The sequence below is a fragment of the Salvelinus namaycush genome, chromosome 30 (assembly GCF_016432855.1).
Source record: "Salvelinus namaycush isolate Seneca chromosome 30, SaNama_1.0, whole genome shotgun sequence".
Lineage (NCBI taxonomy): Eukaryota > Metazoa > Chordata > Actinopteri > Salmoniformes > Salmonidae > Salvelinus > Salvelinus namaycush.
In genome coordinates, this window is record NC_052336.1 from 26,832,378 (window position 1) to 26,850,330 (window position 17,953).

Consider the following 17,953-nt stretch of genomic DNA (forward strand, 5'->3'; position numbering starts at 1 on the left):
CTTGTTATTACTCGTAGACTCAGCAATTATAATTATTATAATTATTACAGAAATTAATCAAACTAAATTCAGATCTGAGATTGCCACTAGAATTCTGCATGTTGTTACACAAGGTTTTCCATACATTTTTTGATACAGATCTAATGATGAAGTAAACGCAAGCACCGCTGGAGAGCTATCAGACAGGAAGGTTTGAAACCTGCTATCATAATCAAAGCTAAGCCTAGTTCACACAGCACTTCCCCACCTTTGCCTCTGTCTCGTTTCGGAGTCAGAGGAGTGTGGTTGCCAAGGCAAGGAGAGCTCTCCACCCACGGAACGAAAACCGGATGTTTGTGACTTGTGAAGCAAGCAGCTGTCACTGACATAGCTAACGTTAGTAGCCTAGCGAGATAACTTAGCAAGCATTTCAGCGGGGATCAATTTCACAGATTTTACGGTAAATCCACCAATTTAATGATTTATGTTTGAATGAATCAATGTATTTTGCGTGTTATATAGCTAGCTAGGACATAAACGTCAGACGAGCTCATTTGGATTAGCCCCATATAACCAGGTGGTTAGATAGTTAACGTTAGCCTAACCAGCCGAGGCTAATGGTAACATACTGTACCTTGCTAGCTGACAAGATAGTTAGCTGTCAACTAAAATATTGTTAAGTAGCTAGCTAACTACAGTTAAACAGGTTAGCTGCTGCTGGTAGTTGACGCGTTAGCTAGCTAACGTTTGTTTTAATCTATCGATATTTGTAAAACATTGAGTAGCTAGGTTACCTACTGCTGTATCGTCTGGCGTTAGCTAACGTTTTTTTGTGTATATATATATATATATCGACATCGCAGCGCAATGGGGCATACGTGAAATAACTAACTAGTTAACTAGAGGAGTCGGGACAAATTGTAGCCTTGTTTTGGGTAACGTTAGATAGCTAACGTTAGCTGTTTCTCTAAGACACGAATCACCTTATTTTTGTAGCTAAAATATATGGCAGTTGTAGTGTTTCGCAATATACAGTATTTTGGCTAGTTTATCTACTATAGATGTATAAAATTATTGCACTTTGCCTGAATGCAGTTCTCCTCACCTGGACTGCGCATACATGAATGTGTTTCTGACTCCAGTCGTGATATTTAAAGAACCAAAATGTCAGAACATATTGCATCTCATAGATAGGGAGGACTGTATTTGAGCCTTCCCGCAAAACGAAGAACGGGTAACACAGCAAGGCTGCTTCTTCAAACACAGCCCCTGTGGTGTTGTACGATAGATTGGGTCATTTCATACGAAAATGTGTGTGTGAAATGTGTAGAACTTCCACAAACAAACCAGCCAATCAATTGTTGCTTCATTGCACAGACATCTCCTCAAATTATTACCAAATGCTAACCTGATTACAGATGTGAATTAGACCTTGTCTATTTTTCTTTTAGGCTGGACTTTGAAAAGAGTGAAGGACACGAGTTTATAGACCTATTTGTTTCTTCAGTCCATGTTTCATGCATTGTCCTTTCTGGCCCCATTGGAGTGGCTCTTCTGCAGTTATGATGTAACAGTACAGCTTTAAAACATGGTTTTTGCCTAGGGTCCATTATAGCAGTGATAATTTACCACAAAGCACAAGAGAAAAGGCATCTTAAAAAATGTTGCAACTGTGCCTGTTAAACACTTGTTAGCTGTTTTATTTGTCTAAGTTAAGCTATAGGGAGGGACTTTGAGGAAGACGCTAAAAAAGATCTTGAAAGTGATCCCACTGCTGAGATAAGGTGATATCTCATTGCATTAGATACGTTATGGATGGATGTTGATGAACACACTTATTTCTGTGACAGGAGGCTGGCTGAGCACCTGACCAGATTTTGATCCGTGTGGAGTCTCATAGTTCACCACCATGTCTTCAGACCTTCTGGTTGACCTCAATGATGACCTTGGAGTAGATGATCCTCCCAGCAATGCCCTGGACCAGCTCAAACTGTCTCCAATGGGGGACAAGCTGTGGCCCCCAGATGACTCCAGTATGAGCAAGTCTGGTAAGAACCTAAAGGCTATTAGAAGGACAGCTGGACCTCTCTGTGCTGTCAGATGTGGACAGTTGGGTAACAATTAAAAAAATGAAGTTGCTGAAATTTGAGAAATGCGTAAAAAAATTATATTGTTCTATAAGCCACCTAATCCCTTGAGTAAAACAAAATCATGAGATCACTGTTTTAAAATGCCACATTCCTGGCAAAATGTTGGCCATTGTAATATGATAATAATCAGCCTGTTGTAAGATCAGCTGAGTTTTTAGAAATGGAACGTTGTTGTAGGGCTATTACTGTTATTTCCCTAAAAATCATATAGTTTTACGTAAATCTGTCATTGGTCCAAGGGAAGACTAAGAGAGCCTTATTCACAGCCCAATGCAGTGAGCCTTTTGTTACTCGTGTCATATTATTACAACTTGATTGCATATTGCCCTCTGATGCAGTCTGCATACATTAGTTATGCATTCTATTTGTAGGCACAGTCAAATTTCTGGTTCATTTCTGTATCACAGCAGATCTCCAGCCCCTGTCTGATTGGAGGATGAGGACCGTGCCATTATTTGTGACTAATAGATGCATCTACAGCACCATGATTTAGAGTTAGAATTATTCTCAGAATCGTTATTAATGAACAGACGATTAAAGAGAAGGGTACAAGGGTTCATCTTATGAGATACCAAACGAAGCGCACACTGTCTGACCACGCCTCGGGCAACTGCATGTTAGTGACTTATTCTGTGAGAAGAACATTGGTTTACTAAGTACACAATGCAGACGTCGCAGTCATGTGTGTGTGTGTGTGTGTGTGTGTGTGGGATAGCCTGTAAAATGCAATGTTTCGCCCAACTAATTATTTTGGTATGCATCGAAGAGGCTCAAAGTGTGTTCGCAAACTCATTCTAAGAGTGCCTGAGCAGTGAGCACGTACTGTCTGTGACGGGGCAGAGCCGAAACATTGAGTTGTGAAATTCTGAGCACTCTGCCCTCGAAGATATGAGCTAGTGAGATACGCGTGAGGTGGTTGAATGTGTCCCCTTTCCTGTCAACAGAGACGGACATATCCAAGCGGTTGGGGGAGGGGTCACACCTATCCTGGGACCACCCATACTATGATATTGCCAGGCATCAGATTGTCGAAGTAGCAGGTAAGAACTTTGTCTCTACATGTGTAGCTTATCTGACCTGAATTTCCTGTTCAGTCTTGAATCCAGTTGACACTGTTTCCTCTCTCACTCTGCTGTCAAGGTGATGATAACTTTGGCAGGAAAGTGATTGTCTTCAACGCCTGTCGGATGCCCCCCCACCACGAACTGGACCACCACAAGCTACTGATGTGGGTGTTGTTGTTTTGAGATTAATGAGACATTTTCATCCTGCCAAATGTCTAATAAATAGCTTCTTGTTGTGCTTTGATTCCCCCGCTGCTAGTCAAGTCGGTAGTCGTTGTTGTGTTTTCATAAGTGATGAGGATTGACTTCTCAACTATCATACTATCATCCAGGTATCTGAAGGCTACCCTAGACCAGTATGTTGAGAGCGACTACACCCTCATCTACTTCCATAATGGCCTCACCAGTGAGAACAAGCCATCTCTCAGCTGGCTGAGAGACGCCTACAGAGAATTTGACCGGAAGTGAGTCCCACCCTACCTCCAGCCAGACACTGGAGACCATAGTTGCAAAGCACATTTTGATAATTTTTCTCCTATGAATGATGAGATGCACTCCATTTCACTAGAGATCTGAAAACTAAAGCCAAAGAGGAAGTGGACTTTGCCCTCACCCATATTTATGTCTGGGTGAGGGCACTAATGGCTTGACTTCTCAAACAAGTGAACCGATTCAAGTTTGCTTTTGCTGACTGCTCCGTTTTCTTCAGGTACAAGAAGAACATCAAGGCACTGTACATTGTCCACCCCACCATGTTCATCAAGACTCTTCTCATCCTCTTCAAGCCTCTCATCAGGTTAGCATTCTAGCACCGGAGATGCTCTTTATTCCTTTTAACTGTAAAGTGTTTGCCATGTGTGATGAATCTCCTTTCTTTTCTAGCTTCAAATTTGGACAAAAGATCAACTACATCAACTACCTGAGTGAACTGGAGGAAGTTGTTAAGTGTGAGCAGCTAGTGATACCCACCCGGGTGCGAGTGTAAGAACATTACTGTAGCTCAACATTGCCAATGAGTTGGTCACGCTTGCGTAATGGATGTCTATTTGTGATATCTGACTAGTTTATTAAGTGCATTACTTTGCTTTCTCACACCCAAACCGTTAGGTATGATGAAAAAATCAGAGCCTCACTAAAACCATCAGTTCAGGCCCAGATGTCCCCCCCCCGCAGTCCACCACTACCCAATCAACAGTTTGGAGTCTCCTTGCCAATGTAGGTAGTTGGATGAGGGCTGTTTTTATTTGACTCTACTTCCTCAATATCCGACCTTGACGTTACATACGTAAGATATTATCCTGTGTATGTTTCAAAGAGTTTCATTTTTTTTTGTTCTTGTTGATTTGTCAAGGCTAAGAGCGAGAAGCTCAGACAACGAAGCAGTTCCATTGGTGATGCGAGACACCGTGGCCTTCTTAATGGATCAAGGTAAGCACCTTTCTTGCATATTTTTTTACCAGTGGTCATTTTTCTTGATGATGGGTTAAACTTTTGAGTCTTTGTTCAGTTTTTTGGACAATTCCAATTTCATGGATACTGGACATGGATTTAGTATTTGACTTGCAAAACAAGGCAAATTCTGCTATTTGATTCTGTTTTACAAAAGGTTTTGTTTTCATGGTTTCCCCCTTTTTCTGTCCTGTCTTAGGTCTTGAAATTGAGGGGATATTCCGGCGGTCAGCCAACGTGACGCTCGTCAAGGATGTTCAGCACAGATATAACTCAGGTGAAGCATTTGCACTCATTGTTACTCTTAAATTAATGTCTAAAAATAATATCCGTTCATGTAATCCGTTCATGAAGTCCCTGGGTAGACCTAATTTATCTCTTTGGCTGTAGCTGTGGGATTTGTATGGCTCTGTGATTGTGTGTGTCTGTGGCTCCAGGTGAGGAGTTGAGTTTTTCCCAGATGGAGGACGTTCACCTGGCAGCTGTCATCCTCAAGACATTCCTCAGAGAACTACCAGAGCCCCTCCTTACATACCAGCTCTACAATGACATTGTCAACTTTCACAGTAAGTCTGGGGAACTCTCTCTTATCCTCCACACAGTAGATGGGGATATCTTTTTATGTTTGTTGCTATAGCTGTCAATTTGTTTTGTAGGTTATAATCCTGAGGATAGTTTTTAGTCATAGCCACGTAACGTTAAAGGTCTATTTGTTATGCTCATTCCTCAGATGTTGACAGCAGTGCCAAAGTGACTGCGATCCGGAACATGCTGGCAATGCTCCCTGAGGAGAACTATGCCTCCCTGAAGTTCCTCATTGAGTTCCTGGTGCAGGTATGTTTGCTGTCGTATCATATCCCCAGCTGAATACTTATCAGAAGCTCGGCAAACATTCCTGTTTGTCTTTGGAGGCCTGTTGTTCTATGGTTCTGTCTAAATAAGCATCATTCTGGGCATTTAGTACTGCCTGGTGACACTGGCCCTTACCAGTTTGTGTAAATTAACCAGTGAGTCGTTTTCTTATTGATATTCTACAAACATGCATGCTTGCCCATGTAGGTGTCCGCACAGAGTGAGATCAACAAGATGAACAACACCAACCTGGCAGTGGTGTTTGGACCCAACCTGCTATGGGGACAAGACGCTGCCATGACACTCAGTGCCATCGGCCCCATCAATAACTTCACCAGAACTCTGTTGGACCAACACGACAAGGTATTTTCCCCCTAAGACGTCTCCTGACAGCTATCTCTAACCACGCCCCATTCGTTCGGTGTTTAAATCCCCGTCTCTGACCATGTCTCTGTATTGGTCTAGTACAGTGTAACTGTGTCTCTCCCAGTGCCCCTAGTAGTGTTGCCAAATGCATGAGTGTATTGTGACTGTGACTGAGGACACAGAGAGAGAAAAAGACAGGGGAGACGAACCATTGAAGATGCCAAAAGTCGGGTTAGAAGTCAGGTAGGAAGAAGGCTTTAATGTCTCCGCCAGATATCTATCACTCAGGAGAAGTTCAACACAGTGTACATGATTTGGTACTTTAAAACAATTGGAATAACCTATATCAGTTCACATCTGTTCTGGTTTGAATCATATCAAATATTTATTTTGATGGTACAGATTTCAGAGAACATTTATGCAATGTTTTGTATCTGGGGAGCAAGATATATTTCATATTAATTTACTTTATGTCAAGTCCTATTTGCATTGGAACAAATAATTTTCGAATTTCATAAATGATCGGTCGCTACAGTCAGTGAGCCAGTGTACTCCAATATTCAATGTACTCTAAATTCTATCGGGAGTTTATATTTTGCCACAACTTGTTTAAAAATCATGGTTATGTGTAAATCTACAGTCTATAGCTAAATAAAACCATAAGAGTATGTGTATTTACGTTTTTGGGGGGGGGGTCACATATCGCCTTACTTTTTAAATGTTTACTCATCTGACAAAACATACTGGTATACCCTTTAAACATTTTCAGCACGCCTTTGTTTGTTTCTGCTGCATTACTTTTGATCATTTGTACAGGTCAACTATAAAATAACTATTCTTAATCATGTAACTTCTACATTTCATGTTATGCCTGATAAGCTTTCTCAATGCAGAACAGTCTTTTCATGATACATATTCTACTTTCATTTGTGTATTATTACTCTACTTACGGCAGTTATTCCTTGAACATCACTATCCCTCTGTAAAGACTGATGGCTAGTGTCATTGCTGGCAAAAGATCTTTATGTAGCCTTAAAGTCAGTAAGGGGCATAGAAGGGCTCCTAATCACGGATAGACTGAAATGCTGTGTACTTAGACCCGGGGGCTCTCAGGCTCTATTGTATTTAATTTGTTTACTGTATGTTAACTGTTAGGTGAGTTGTTTCTCAGCCTTATTTTGCTCGTTTTATTGACGTCCGTTGCTTTTGTTCAATACTAAATTCAACTCAACCAAAGAATTATGGTTGCATTGGAGAACACTAAGATGGTTCCATTAGATTTTTTTCCATTTGCAATGGCCAAACTTTTGGGGGTACAGCTCCTGTGCTTTGTGATCCTGAATTACTTTAATGAACATATCCTGAACAAGAACAGTGCTAATGTTAAGACTGAATAAGTAAGAGTTCTGTTGTGCTTTATGTTTAGTTTACTGTGTATGAAAACTTCCTAGTCATGTCAATGAAACAATTGCATTGACATGCGGATCAGTGGCTTAGTAGAGCCTTTACAACCCCATTTGCGTCTGTGCCTTAAGGAAACAAACAGGCGAGTAACCAACTCCAGTCATATCTTGTAAAAATTGTGCCCGTTTGTCCACCTTTATTGTACTGTTTATCTGTATTGTAAAATAATAGTATTTCCTGGTTGCTACAGTGAAAATGAAATTTCTCGTTAAGAGTATTTTACTGCAATCTTTATATGTTGTGAATATAAAGTATAAATAAAAGGTGATGGTTAAAAGTGCCTTTGATTTATTCAGGTGTCTGGAGGGTCGTACTCATGTGACAAGAGTATTGATGCTCTATTGTATTTTAAAAGCTTCAAGGACGACGAACACGATCACTCGTGTTGTGCTGGTATAAATCACAAACGACCACAATCAGAAATATATAGGGCCTCTGGCTTATTCCTTTCCCATAATACAAAATAGGCCATTTGAAGTAAAAATGTATTACACATGACCATGCTACTGTATATTAAAGCAAATCAAGAGGACTTAAGATTGATACATTGAAAGTGCAAATAATGTTTACCCTCTTTACAGATAGGGGAAAAGGAAGCTTGCTTTATATGGTGATTCAGAGGTGAGCAGTGACTGTACATCATTTGTAGTGACACACAGTGATTTGTGGCCTAGAGTTGGTAATCTAGAGAAGAAAGCAGAAGACAACACTTCTCCCCATTTACAAAAAAACAACTACAGGAACTTCTCTTTCAACATACAGATTCAGCTACACAGCATGTTTGCTGTTTCTTGGATATAGATTCACTACTATTGATCAATTTCCATACATAGCTTGGCATCTTCCCATCTACTAAAACATGGCCACGTCTGACTCCATAGTTGCTATGAACGTTCTCAGTGTCACACGGGACAGCAATAACACAACGCCTCCTGACATTTAGACAACAGCTTTGATGAACTGAACGTCTTTGTTATTATGTGTTAAGTTCTATAACAGCAAGGTGAGAGGGGATCTGGTATTTACATTACGACACAGTCTGCTCAACACTAGAGCAAACGTTGCAGTTATTCACATCAGAAAAGAAACCGTGCAATTTTTTTTGAAGATGTCTTCGATTGTTGGGTACAGGCTCTCTTACTCTACAATACATCAACCAGTGAGGTTTGAAGAGAAACATTCTGATTACAAATCAATGTGGAATTTCAACTATGAGAAGAAAGAACAGGCATACACAGGCTGAATGCAAACAAGCTTGAAAGACAACAGGACCTTGCAGATGGACTAAATGGGATAATTTGTCATTTGAGACAGTGGATCCATTTCTATCCCTACTGCAATGTGTCCACAAATGCATCAAATTCATCAATGTTCTTCTCGTATACTGCCAGTTTTTCAGGAAGAGAGTCCTGTAGGGAAAATGAAAAATGAACATCATTACAAACACAGAATGACTAAGATATTGATTTATTAGACTAAAAAGCACCACCGAAAAGAGACATTCAAACACACAGTAAATCATATAATGGTAACTACTATGTTCCCCTTTCACTACTATGTCAGTCGTTTAAATTCCAACAGGACCACTTCATAGACAAGGAGACCCCAACACCCCCCACCTGGCAACAAAACAGAAACCATCTCTCTTAGGAAAGTCAGAGAAGTGTGTCTCACCAGGTCCTCTGCCATGGACTGAGAACTGACATCAATAGTGAGGCTGGTGAGCTGTGGGGGGTTCTGGAACTCTCTGTAGAATGTGCCAAGGTCCATGGGAAGGAGGTCATCCTTGGAGAACGCAGGCTTCTGAAGAACAGAGCACCACAGAACACAATCAGATGTGCAGGGCAACAACTGTAACAGCCCCTTCCTTAATAACAGACTTCTTCCTACAATTTTTTTTTTGTCAGCAGCACATATTATTCTCAAAGATGTTCCGTTTTTAACATTTTCTTGCCAGCAACATAGTCCTAATTAATTCTCAACTGTTAACCACAAGATAAGGGGTCCGAGGTCAGAGATTTGAATTAAGAACGCTCATTCCCATAAACTTCATTTTCTCGACATCAGAAGCGTTTATCTAAAATGTTCAGAGCTGACCTCTCCCTCTGTTGCTTTAAAAAGCCAGCTCCTTTGATCGATTTTGGTTTTCATTAGGTCTTTGCTATGTGCTTTGTCGCATTCGCCTTTGGTGTTTTGGATTTTAATTTCTCATGGTCCCTCTACAGCCCAGATACAAGTCAGAAATAAAAACTGTCTGAAGCAGTTTGCATGCTACCCATCCGAAACAGTTTGTTAATGTTGGTCTTGGGCAAGGGTTATTTTGGCTGTTCATGCACACAATTTTTTTTTTCCTGAGGCAAGCCGATGTTTGGTAGCCGAAGTCTCCGCTCCTTCGTCGGTGACTGGTCAAGAGTAGGGATTCTTCAATGAAGTGTTTGATGTCATTCAACGAGAGAGGACTCGTTTTCATGCATTTCAGTTGAGAAATACTGCACCAAACATCTGTTAGTTGTAAAATTGCGCGACTACGACTGAAAACTTCTACATTTATTACAGATTTCTTGAGTTATCTTAGATTAATTTCAGACTATTTTGAGGAAGTGTATACTTCTACGGCATCTAAAGAGGGACAAACAGTACTATTCCTGCTTTTTAAAATAATTTTTCAAGCCAAGGTCTTTAAAGGGAGTACGCGAGGCACAGACATTCACTTCGTCTAGCTGAGTTCTGTTTGGAGCAAATCGAACCTAGTATGCAAACGCATTAAATTACCACTGCTAAGTGATGTAAGTAATGCTCATTTCTATAAGAAGAAAATTCACGTTTTCTTCCTCTACAGATAACATCCACAATTGACAGACATAAACAGACATTTGTTCGTAGGAGCATTTGATACGACATAGAAATGGGGTTAGATTGATTGAGTTACTATCTATCCTTGACTAAAATGTAGTGTCTGTTTTCCCCTGGAAAACAAATAGAGCAATCTGTGTTACCGAAGGCAGGGTACTTACAAAGTCCACCATAACAAAGTCGTCCTGTGCCGGGCCTCCACTCTCACCAGAGCCTTGGGAGTGCAAACTGCCCTGCAGGGGAGAGGACGTGGCTGAGGACCCCGGCGGCTGAACCTTGGATAAAGGAGAAGTAATATCATCACCACGTCTGCACTAAAATGACTCCTAACCATAACCCAGAAAATAGTTATTTAAGGCTGACAATTATTTATGTGAATAATTGATTTACCATAGGGTCATTTTCCTCGAGGTCATAGGCTCTGGGAGCAAACGCTGCAAATGGTAAGTCCAGGCTTGCTGTGGTTACCTGCAATGGACATAGGTTAATACTGCAGTAATTACAAGGGTGTAACACTCACTGGTAATATGTCCTTTACTCGTAAGAATGGGTACTTCCAGGAATAAATATCTAAGCTTTGTACTTAAACAAGGACATAAAAAGGCTGTCGCTACCTGTGTGCCTGGCTTGTTGACAAAGGCACCCACTTTCCTGGTGAAGGTGGTCTCCAGTACACCACAGGGAGAGCCACTCTTCACCTCAACGCTCCTCGACGAGGTCTCTGCGTCCTCACCACTTTGAAAGATCACATGGCAAAGCTGTAACAAACAGGTGTCTCCCAAGCAAGCGTCACCTAAGGTGATCCTCAGTTCCACAGGGTGCTTCGCTTTGTCACACGGGGGTCATGGCAGACTGGGGCTTACCTGCTGGAGGGCGTGGCGGGAACATGATCAGAAGGGGGGCATGAGGACACTCGTCGATGCTCTGCCTGGGCTCCATGACAAGGCTGCACAGGCACCTTCTGGGGTACGCCCCCCTCCTTCCCTGGAACTCCCATCTACATAGGACGTGTGAAAGGCCATAGTTGGCACTGGCAAAGTCATGTTGAAACACCTATGCAAAGCTTAGTTTCCCTTGTTGGCCCTCATCTATTCATTTAGAGCATCTTGACTGGCTGCGTCACCGCCTGGTATGGCAAAGTGCTTGGCATCCGACCGCAAGGCGTCATCCATGACCTCTATACCAGGCGGTGTCAGAGGAAGGCCCTACAAATGGTCAAAGACTCAAGCCAACCAAGTCATAGACTGTACCGATGCAACAAGTCTGGAACCAACAGGACCCTGAACCGCTTCTACCCCAAGCCATGAGACTGGTAAATAGTTAGTTAAATAGGTACCTGGACTATCAGCACTGACCCTTTTTGCACTAACTTTAACTCATCACATACGCTGCTGCTACTGTTTGCTATTGATCCTGTTGCCTAGTCACTTTATTCCTAGTTATACAGTATGCACATATTTACATCGTACCCCTGCACTGGTACCTCGTGTATATAACCAAGTCATCGTTACTCATTGTGTATTTATTATTACTTTTCTATAATTTCGCTATTTTTTCTCTCTCAATGCATTGTTGGGAAGGGCCGGTAAGTAAGTACTTCACTGTTAATATACAACTATTGTTTACAAATCATGTGACAAATAAAATGTGATTTGACTAGCTCAATACTTGGGTGGTTACCTGGTGTGGGTTGGCAGCGTTTAAGGTGGAGGGGTGGCAGAAGTCAGCAGCTCCAACAAGCACAGGAGACTGATAAGAAAGACGAGAGCAGTAGAGCTGAGAGAGAGAAAGAGAGAAAGGGCGAGAAAGAGAGAGAGCAAGAAAGAGAGCGACAGAGACAGAGAGAGAGAGTGAGTGAGAGAAAGAGACAGCAAGAAAGAGAGAGACAGAGAGAGTGAGTGAGTGAGAGAGAAAGAGACAGCGAGAAAGTGCAAAATAAAGAAGGAAAAGAGAGCGAGCTAAAACATGAATTAATCCACAGAGGAGAAATGGGGTGATGGGAGGCAGGCAGCAGGAGGTAGAAACTATAGCATTAGAGAGGATAGGGTAAACGTTTTAAGCACAGCTCTTCTAGGCAGATTTGACTTACCCTGACAATGAACGTGATAATCTATTAAACATATTTAAGTGATGACTAACTACTTGTTAAGGAATCCTTGTCAGCAAACCAATGGGACCATGTAGAAAGGTTTGAGGTTAGGAATCCTAGGGCAGTCAGTAGATAATTACATAAGCACTTCCGTAGGTTATAAAATACCTTTTACCAAGACAAATATGATTATTCATGTTCTGAATCGTTCAGTGGACTCTCTCTAACATATTGTTAACATTACATAGAAAAAGTTGGATTTCTTAACATTATACATACGATAATACGCACAGAGCTCTGTTAACCTAGCGGTGGCAGGTTTCTCGTAACAACTTTTCAGCATTTTACATTTTGTGGTCCTTGTCTTTCAAAGTTGTTTTCCGTGGGTCGCAAAAAGCACAATTAGCACGACACGAGCTGAATTAAATGTAAAAAGCTTTGTGGGAAAAAAAAAAAAAAAAGCTTGGAAAAACGCTCAGTGCCCCGTTGACATTTCACAGAGATACGCTTGTTTTTGTGAGAAATCTTCAAAAAATAACAGGAATTTCAAATGAATATGAAAAGAGTACCCTAAAATTCTACATGTCATGTCTCAAAATCGATATCCATCTTACATCTATATTGTTTTATGTCCTGCGGATTTGAAGAAAGATGAGTTCAATGGGAAAGTGAGCCTGTCAGGTATCCACAGTAGCCTTATTTCTCGCACAGAATCCAGCATAGCTGACTCGATGCAGTTGTCCTGATTTTTTACCCTATTTTTTTTTTCTGGCCTCCATTGATTTAGTCCATTCTACAAGGGTTAACACCTTCAATAACTTTTGAACTGATTATTATAGAGAGATGAGGTCAGGACCATTGGTTTTATTAGAGGAGTATCTACATAATAAACATATTTTACCCATTGGTCAAAATATGTGTTTTTGATTGGACACCCTAATGTAAGGGATAAAGAGATGTCCCATTTGATTGCTTCATTTATTTGCTTTTAAGAGTTCTATACTTCTATTACTTTTAAAGAGGTATCAGAAGACAGGCCAAATAGTCCTGGAACACCTCAGGCATTGTGAGTGAGTGAGATACATGCCCACACACAAGACTCACTTGGTGTGAGAAGGCCAGGCCCATCATGGGGAATTTCAGAGTGTCCATCACTGCAGGTTTTTTATTTTATTTTTTATTATTATTTTATTTATTTTTTAATTTTAAATGTGCCTTACTTACAGTGAACACGCACTACACAGACAGCACAGAAAGAGGGAGAGAAAGGGGCTAAGAAATGAAAGCACTTATACAGAAAAATGGAAAGGACACATTTGGTACGGGGGCTTGGTAATGTCTCCAACACAAAATGTCTGCTATCCCACTGCCAGAATTGTGACATGAGCTTTGGGTATGAGAATAGCAAACCACCAGATACACAAACAAGCCACCAGATACACAACTACACAACAGTTGGATGTATGGTCATCAATATATGTCAAATGTTTGAATATGCAAATCTATTTGAACGCGGCGCAAGACAAAATAGTTTAAGAAAACACCTGACCCTTTTGGTAGTGAAGTCACATTCACAAATCTCACCGTGGACACCACATATGAAGTTACACATTTGCAAAATTTACACAGTTGCAAAGTTTGACTTTGCTAAGCAGTGACATACGTACTTGTGAGGGTGGAGAAGTGGAGAAGGACGTGGTGCACACTTCCTGAGAATCCTCCACCCCATTGTATGCTCCTTCATCTTCCCCGGGTGCTCTGGAGTATAGGGAAGGCAAACAAACATGACCAGATCATTACACAATCCTTTATTTTAGAACTTCACTAAAGATTATCATAAATAATAGGCATGCACAAATCTGTATTGGGTCAGTATAGGTGTTTGGGTGAGGGCTAACCCACCTGTAGTTACATGGATGCATGTGTCCCATGTTGCCAAAGGGGCGCTCAACGAAGTGGTCAATGATTATGCCCATAATCGGAGCCGTCCTCTCAAACTGCCTGTGAGAATATGAATATAGAATTAGGAATAAGTGTATAGGTAAAACCAGTGGAGAATAAGGAGGATAGTGGAAGAAAATGGGAAAACATATAGTGGCAGATTTTACAGGCAGTGCATTTGAGACCGCTGAGTGAGCACATGCAGTGCTGTGAACAAGAACAGCTTCTGTTTCTGTACCTGGTGGACATGAAGGCCAGGTTTGTCCTGTAAGCACAAGATAAGGTGATGGTTCCAATAGGAGTTCCCACAACTCCTACACGCACTGTCTGGAACCCTGAAAAACAGCATTCAGAAACAACAAATATCAGAATCTTCACAGCCCTATACAACACTTCCAAAGACCCGCACAACCGACAAAATGTATACAGTGCATTCGGGAAAGTATTCAGAGCCTTTGACTTTTTCCACATTTTCTTATGTTACAGCCTTATTCCAAAATGGATTAAATAATTGTTTTCCCCACATCAATCTACACACAATAGCCCATAATGACAAAGCGAAAACAGGTTTTTAGAAATCTTTGCAAATTTATGAAATAATAAATAACAGAAATACCATATTTAGGTAAGTATTCAGACCCTATGCTATGAGACATGAAATTGAACTCAGGTGCATCCTGTTTCCATTGATCATCCTTGAGATGTTTTGACAACTTGATTGGAGTCCACCGGTGGTAAATTCAATCGATTGGACATGATTTGGAAAGGCACACACCTGTCTATTTAAGGGCCCACAGTTGACAGTGTATGTCAGAGCAAAAATCAAGCGATGAGGTCGAAGGAACTGTCCATAGAGCGCCGAGACAGGATTGTGTCAAGGGAAGGGTATAAAAATATCTGTGGAAGGGTACCAAAGAATTTCTGCTACATTGAAGGTCGCCAAGAACACAGTGGCCTCCATCATTCTTAAATGAAAGAAGTTTGGAACCACCAAGACTCGTCCTAGAGCTGGCTGCCAGGTCAAACAGAGCAATCGGGGGAAAAAGGCTTTCGTCGGCGAGGTGACCAAGAACCCGATGGTTACTCTGACAGAGCTCCAGAGTTCCTCTGTGAAAATGGGAGAACCTGCCAGAAGGACAACCATCTCTGCAGCACTCCACAAATCAGGCCTTTATGGTAGAGTGGCCAGGCAGAAGTCACTCCTCAGTAAATGGCACATGACAGCCCGCTTGGAGTTACCAAAAGGCACCTAAAGGACTCTCAGACCATGAGAAACAAGATTCTATGGTCTGATGAAACCAAGATTGAACTATTTGGCCTGAATGCCTACGGTGAAGCATGGTGGTGGCAGCATCATGCTGTGGGATGTTTTTCAGCGGCAGGGACTGGGAGACTAGTCAGGATCGAGGGAATGATAAACAGAACAAAGTACAGAGAGATCCTTGATGAAAACCTCCTCCAGAGCATACAGGACCTCAGACTGGGGAGAAGGTTCACCTTCCAACAGGATAACGACCATAAGCACACAGGCAAGACAAGGTAGGAGTGGCTTCGGAACAAGTCTCTGAATTTCCTTGAGTGGCCAAGCCAGAGCCCGGACTTGAACCCGATCTAATATCTCTGGAGACCTGAAAATAGCTGTGCAGCGACGCTCCCAATCCAACCTGACAGAGCTTGAGAGGATCTGCAGAGAAGAATGGGAGAAACTCCCCAAATATAGGTGTGCCAAGCTAGTAGCGTCATACCCAAGAAGACTCAAGGTTGTAATCGTTGCCAAAGGTGCTTCAACAAAGTACTGAGTAAATGGTTTGAATACTTATGTAAATGTAATTTTTCCGTTTAAAAAAAAATACATTTGCAAAATATTCTAAAAATCTATTTTTGCTTTGATATTATGGGGTATTGTGTGTAGATTGATGAGGAGGGGGGGGGGGGTGAAAATGTAATCCATTTTAGAATAAGGCTGTAACATATCAAAATGTGGAAAAAGTCAAGGGGTCTGGATACTTTCCGAACGCACTGTAAATAATATAACAGGCATGGTTACCTTCTCCCAATCCTGTAAGTTGAACCTCTCCAAAATATATCCTGCAAAAGAATGTATCTATTAGTCAGATTGTTTACTAACACGATATACATCATCATTAGCAATACTGGTCAAAATAATGTTAACACATATCTGTATACCATAAAACAAACAAACCTGTACAGTATGACATAGTCATGCCCTTGCTTTCGTGAGAGTTTGTAGGCTGGGGTTACCCTTGTGATAGCCAGTAGTGACTTGAGCAGTAATGACATGCGGTTATAGACAGTGTAGGACACCTTAATATCTTTGTCACACCTGCAAAAAAAATAATCATACATTTTACAATGAGTGTTACGGTCCATGAAATGTAAAAAGCAACTACAAAACCTGGGGCACAAAAAGAAGAAAATGCTAAACTTATTCTCATTACTTACTTCTCGTTCATTTCGAGACACCATGTCTCCAATTCCATCGAGTCTCCCTGGAAAATATGAGAAAAACATGTTGATGTTTTTCTAACCTTTACAGTCACTTGGACTTATTGACAAACAAATGCCCAATGATCCAGACCACTGGTCTCTATAACTGTCTGTGACACCAGTCTGTGCTATCTTACCTCTGAGGTTTTGAGGGAGATCTCAACACACATGGACCGTCCGATGCCAGGAAGCTGCCCGGCCAGAGCTTTCTTTGACTCATGTGTAACTTCTGGGATATCTTTAATTGCCAGGTTGAACTGGTGAAAATAATTTAGTTTAATGAGACTTGAATCTACAACTCTTTCAGGAAAAAAATGTCACCAGTAAATTAATGAGTTGAGAGGCAAGAATGAATTGTGACTTACCCAATCAGAGCCAGTAGGTGAAGACAAGGAGCGTGTGCATACTTTTTCCCCAAGTCGAGCTTGGACTATCACCTGTACTGTCTGATGACATAGAGAAATTATTAAATTATCAACCTCAGTGAATTAATCAACTCAGGAATACTATAGAAAGTGCTTGATAATCTAATTGTGGCAATATTGCGTATAATTAAAGACATTACCTTCAAAGCGAAAAACTTTATGAACTTGTCCAAGTCTTTTTTATCCTGAGGACTTAGATCACTGTCCATCATGGAATGCCCTTGTAATGTAAAAACATATTCTGGTGAGCAAGGACAGCCACATTAATCTAACTGTTGGCAGGCTATATCAATGGCGTGTCAGTGAAAACAATGCTAGATTTTGTCTAGCCCCATTCTATTAGCTAAGAACTCCAGTGTGTCCATATTAAGCTTGTGTGTGTTGACAAAAAACAGCTAGCTAACGTCGACTCTAGCTAGGTAATATTTGACTAAAACATTGGCTGTCAATGACAAGAAAATATTCAAGATTGGTAGTAGCTATCTAGATAATTAATACGATAGCATGGCTAACTACCGAGTTTAGCAACATAGCTAGCTAGCATGCACGTACTTAGCTCATCACATCAGAAATGCACAACATGTATTTCAATGTTGCGCTGATAGCGTACTGAAAAACGTAGTTCTGGTTACCTATATGTCTAAATGTTATATATTCTTATATTGGCTAAGTTACACCGTCGCATTATGTTATTTGGACACCAGCCTTGACCACCTGGCCCATTTCTTGTTTATTTTCTTTGGGGGTATGACGTGTATCGAAATAGTTGTATTTTGAGAAGCACTTTCATCTCCAACACTGTGGTCTATAAAA

At 41.1% G+C, this 17,953-nt stretch overlaps 2 protein-coding genes across 6 annotated transcripts; one reads left to right on the plus strand and one right to left on the minus strand.

Annotated features, from left to right (window-relative positions):
• Positions 1-259: 259 nt before the first annotated feature.
• LOC120025263 (rho GTPase-activating protein 1-like) lies at positions 260-7,601 on the plus strand. Of its 2 annotated transcripts, none has more exons than XM_038969759.1 (13): positions 260-439; positions 1,830-2,027; positions 3,074-3,169; positions 3,270-3,357; positions 3,526-3,657; positions 3,903-3,989; positions 4,076-4,168; positions 4,301-4,408; positions 4,545-4,621; positions 4,842-4,919; positions 5,080-5,208; positions 5,373-5,476; positions 5,702-7,601. In XM_038969759.1, exons 2-13 carry the CDS (start codon positions 1,889-1,891, stop codon positions 5,870-5,872), a joined length of 1,302 nt encoding a protein of 433 aa, XP_038825687.1. In that variant the 5' UTR covers positions 260-439; positions 1,830-1,888; the 3' UTR covers positions 5,873-7,601. The 2 variants fall into 2 exon arrangements, with proteins under 2 accessions (XP_038825687.1, XP_038825686.1); XM_038969758.1 differs by having other exon boundaries at positions 261-439; positions 4,076-4,174.
• A 270-nt stretch (positions 7,602-7,871) lies between these two features.
• On the minus strand, positions 7,872-17,887 carry LOC120025262 (autophagy-related protein 13-like). Of its 4 annotated transcripts, none has more exons than XM_038969755.1 (17): positions 17,773-17,887; positions 17,281-17,360; positions 17,081-17,161; positions 16,853-16,972; positions 16,671-16,717; positions 16,411-16,551; positions 16,255-16,295; positions 14,446-14,542; positions 14,169-14,267; positions 13,934-14,024; positions 11,858-11,953; positions 11,041-11,174; positions 10,792-10,912; positions 10,568-10,645; positions 10,339-10,452; positions 8,999-9,127; positions 7,872-8,733 (listed from the first exon to the last, which is right to left on the minus strand). In XM_038969755.1, the coding sequence occupies exons 2-17, from the start codon at positions 17,350-17,352 to the stop codon at positions 8,656-8,658; spliced, it is 1,539 nt and encodes a 512-aa protein (XP_038825683.1). In that variant the 5' UTR covers positions 17,353-17,360; positions 17,773-17,887; the 3' UTR covers positions 7,872-8,655. The 4 variants fall into 4 exon arrangements, with proteins under 4 accessions (XP_038825683.1, XP_038825684.1, XP_038825681.1 ...); XM_038969756.1 differs by having other exon boundaries at positions 11,858-11,926; positions 17,693-17,887; XM_038969753.1 differs by having other exon boundaries at positions 17,693-17,887.
• Positions 17,888-17,953: the final 66 nt, after the last annotated feature.

Coding starts and splice junctions, on each gene's coding strand:
- LOC120025262 (XM_038969755.1), bottom strand. CDS start 17,352: ATGATGGACAGTGATCTAAGTCCTCAGGATAAAAAAGACTTGGACAAG. Junction 11,175..11,857: donor ACGCTGCCAACCCACACCAG/GTAACCACCCAA, acceptor CGTCCTATGTAG/ATGGGAGTTCCAGGGAAGGA. Junction 9,128..10,338: donor ACTTTGTTATGGTGGACTTT/GTAAGTACCCTG, acceptor TCTGTTCTTCAG/AAGCCTGCGTTCTCCAAGGA.
- LOC120025263 (XM_038969758.1), top strand. CDS start 1,889: ATGTCTTCAGACCTTCTGGTTGACCTCAATGATGACCTTGGAGTAGAT. Junction 3,170..3,269: donor TCAGATTGTCGAAGTAGCAG/GTAAGAACTTTG, acceptor TCTGCTGTCAAG/GTGATGATAACTTTGGCAGG. Junction 3,358..3,525: donor GACCACCACAAGCTACTGAT/GTGGGTGTTGTT, acceptor ACTATCATCCAG/GTATCTGAAGGCTACCCTAG.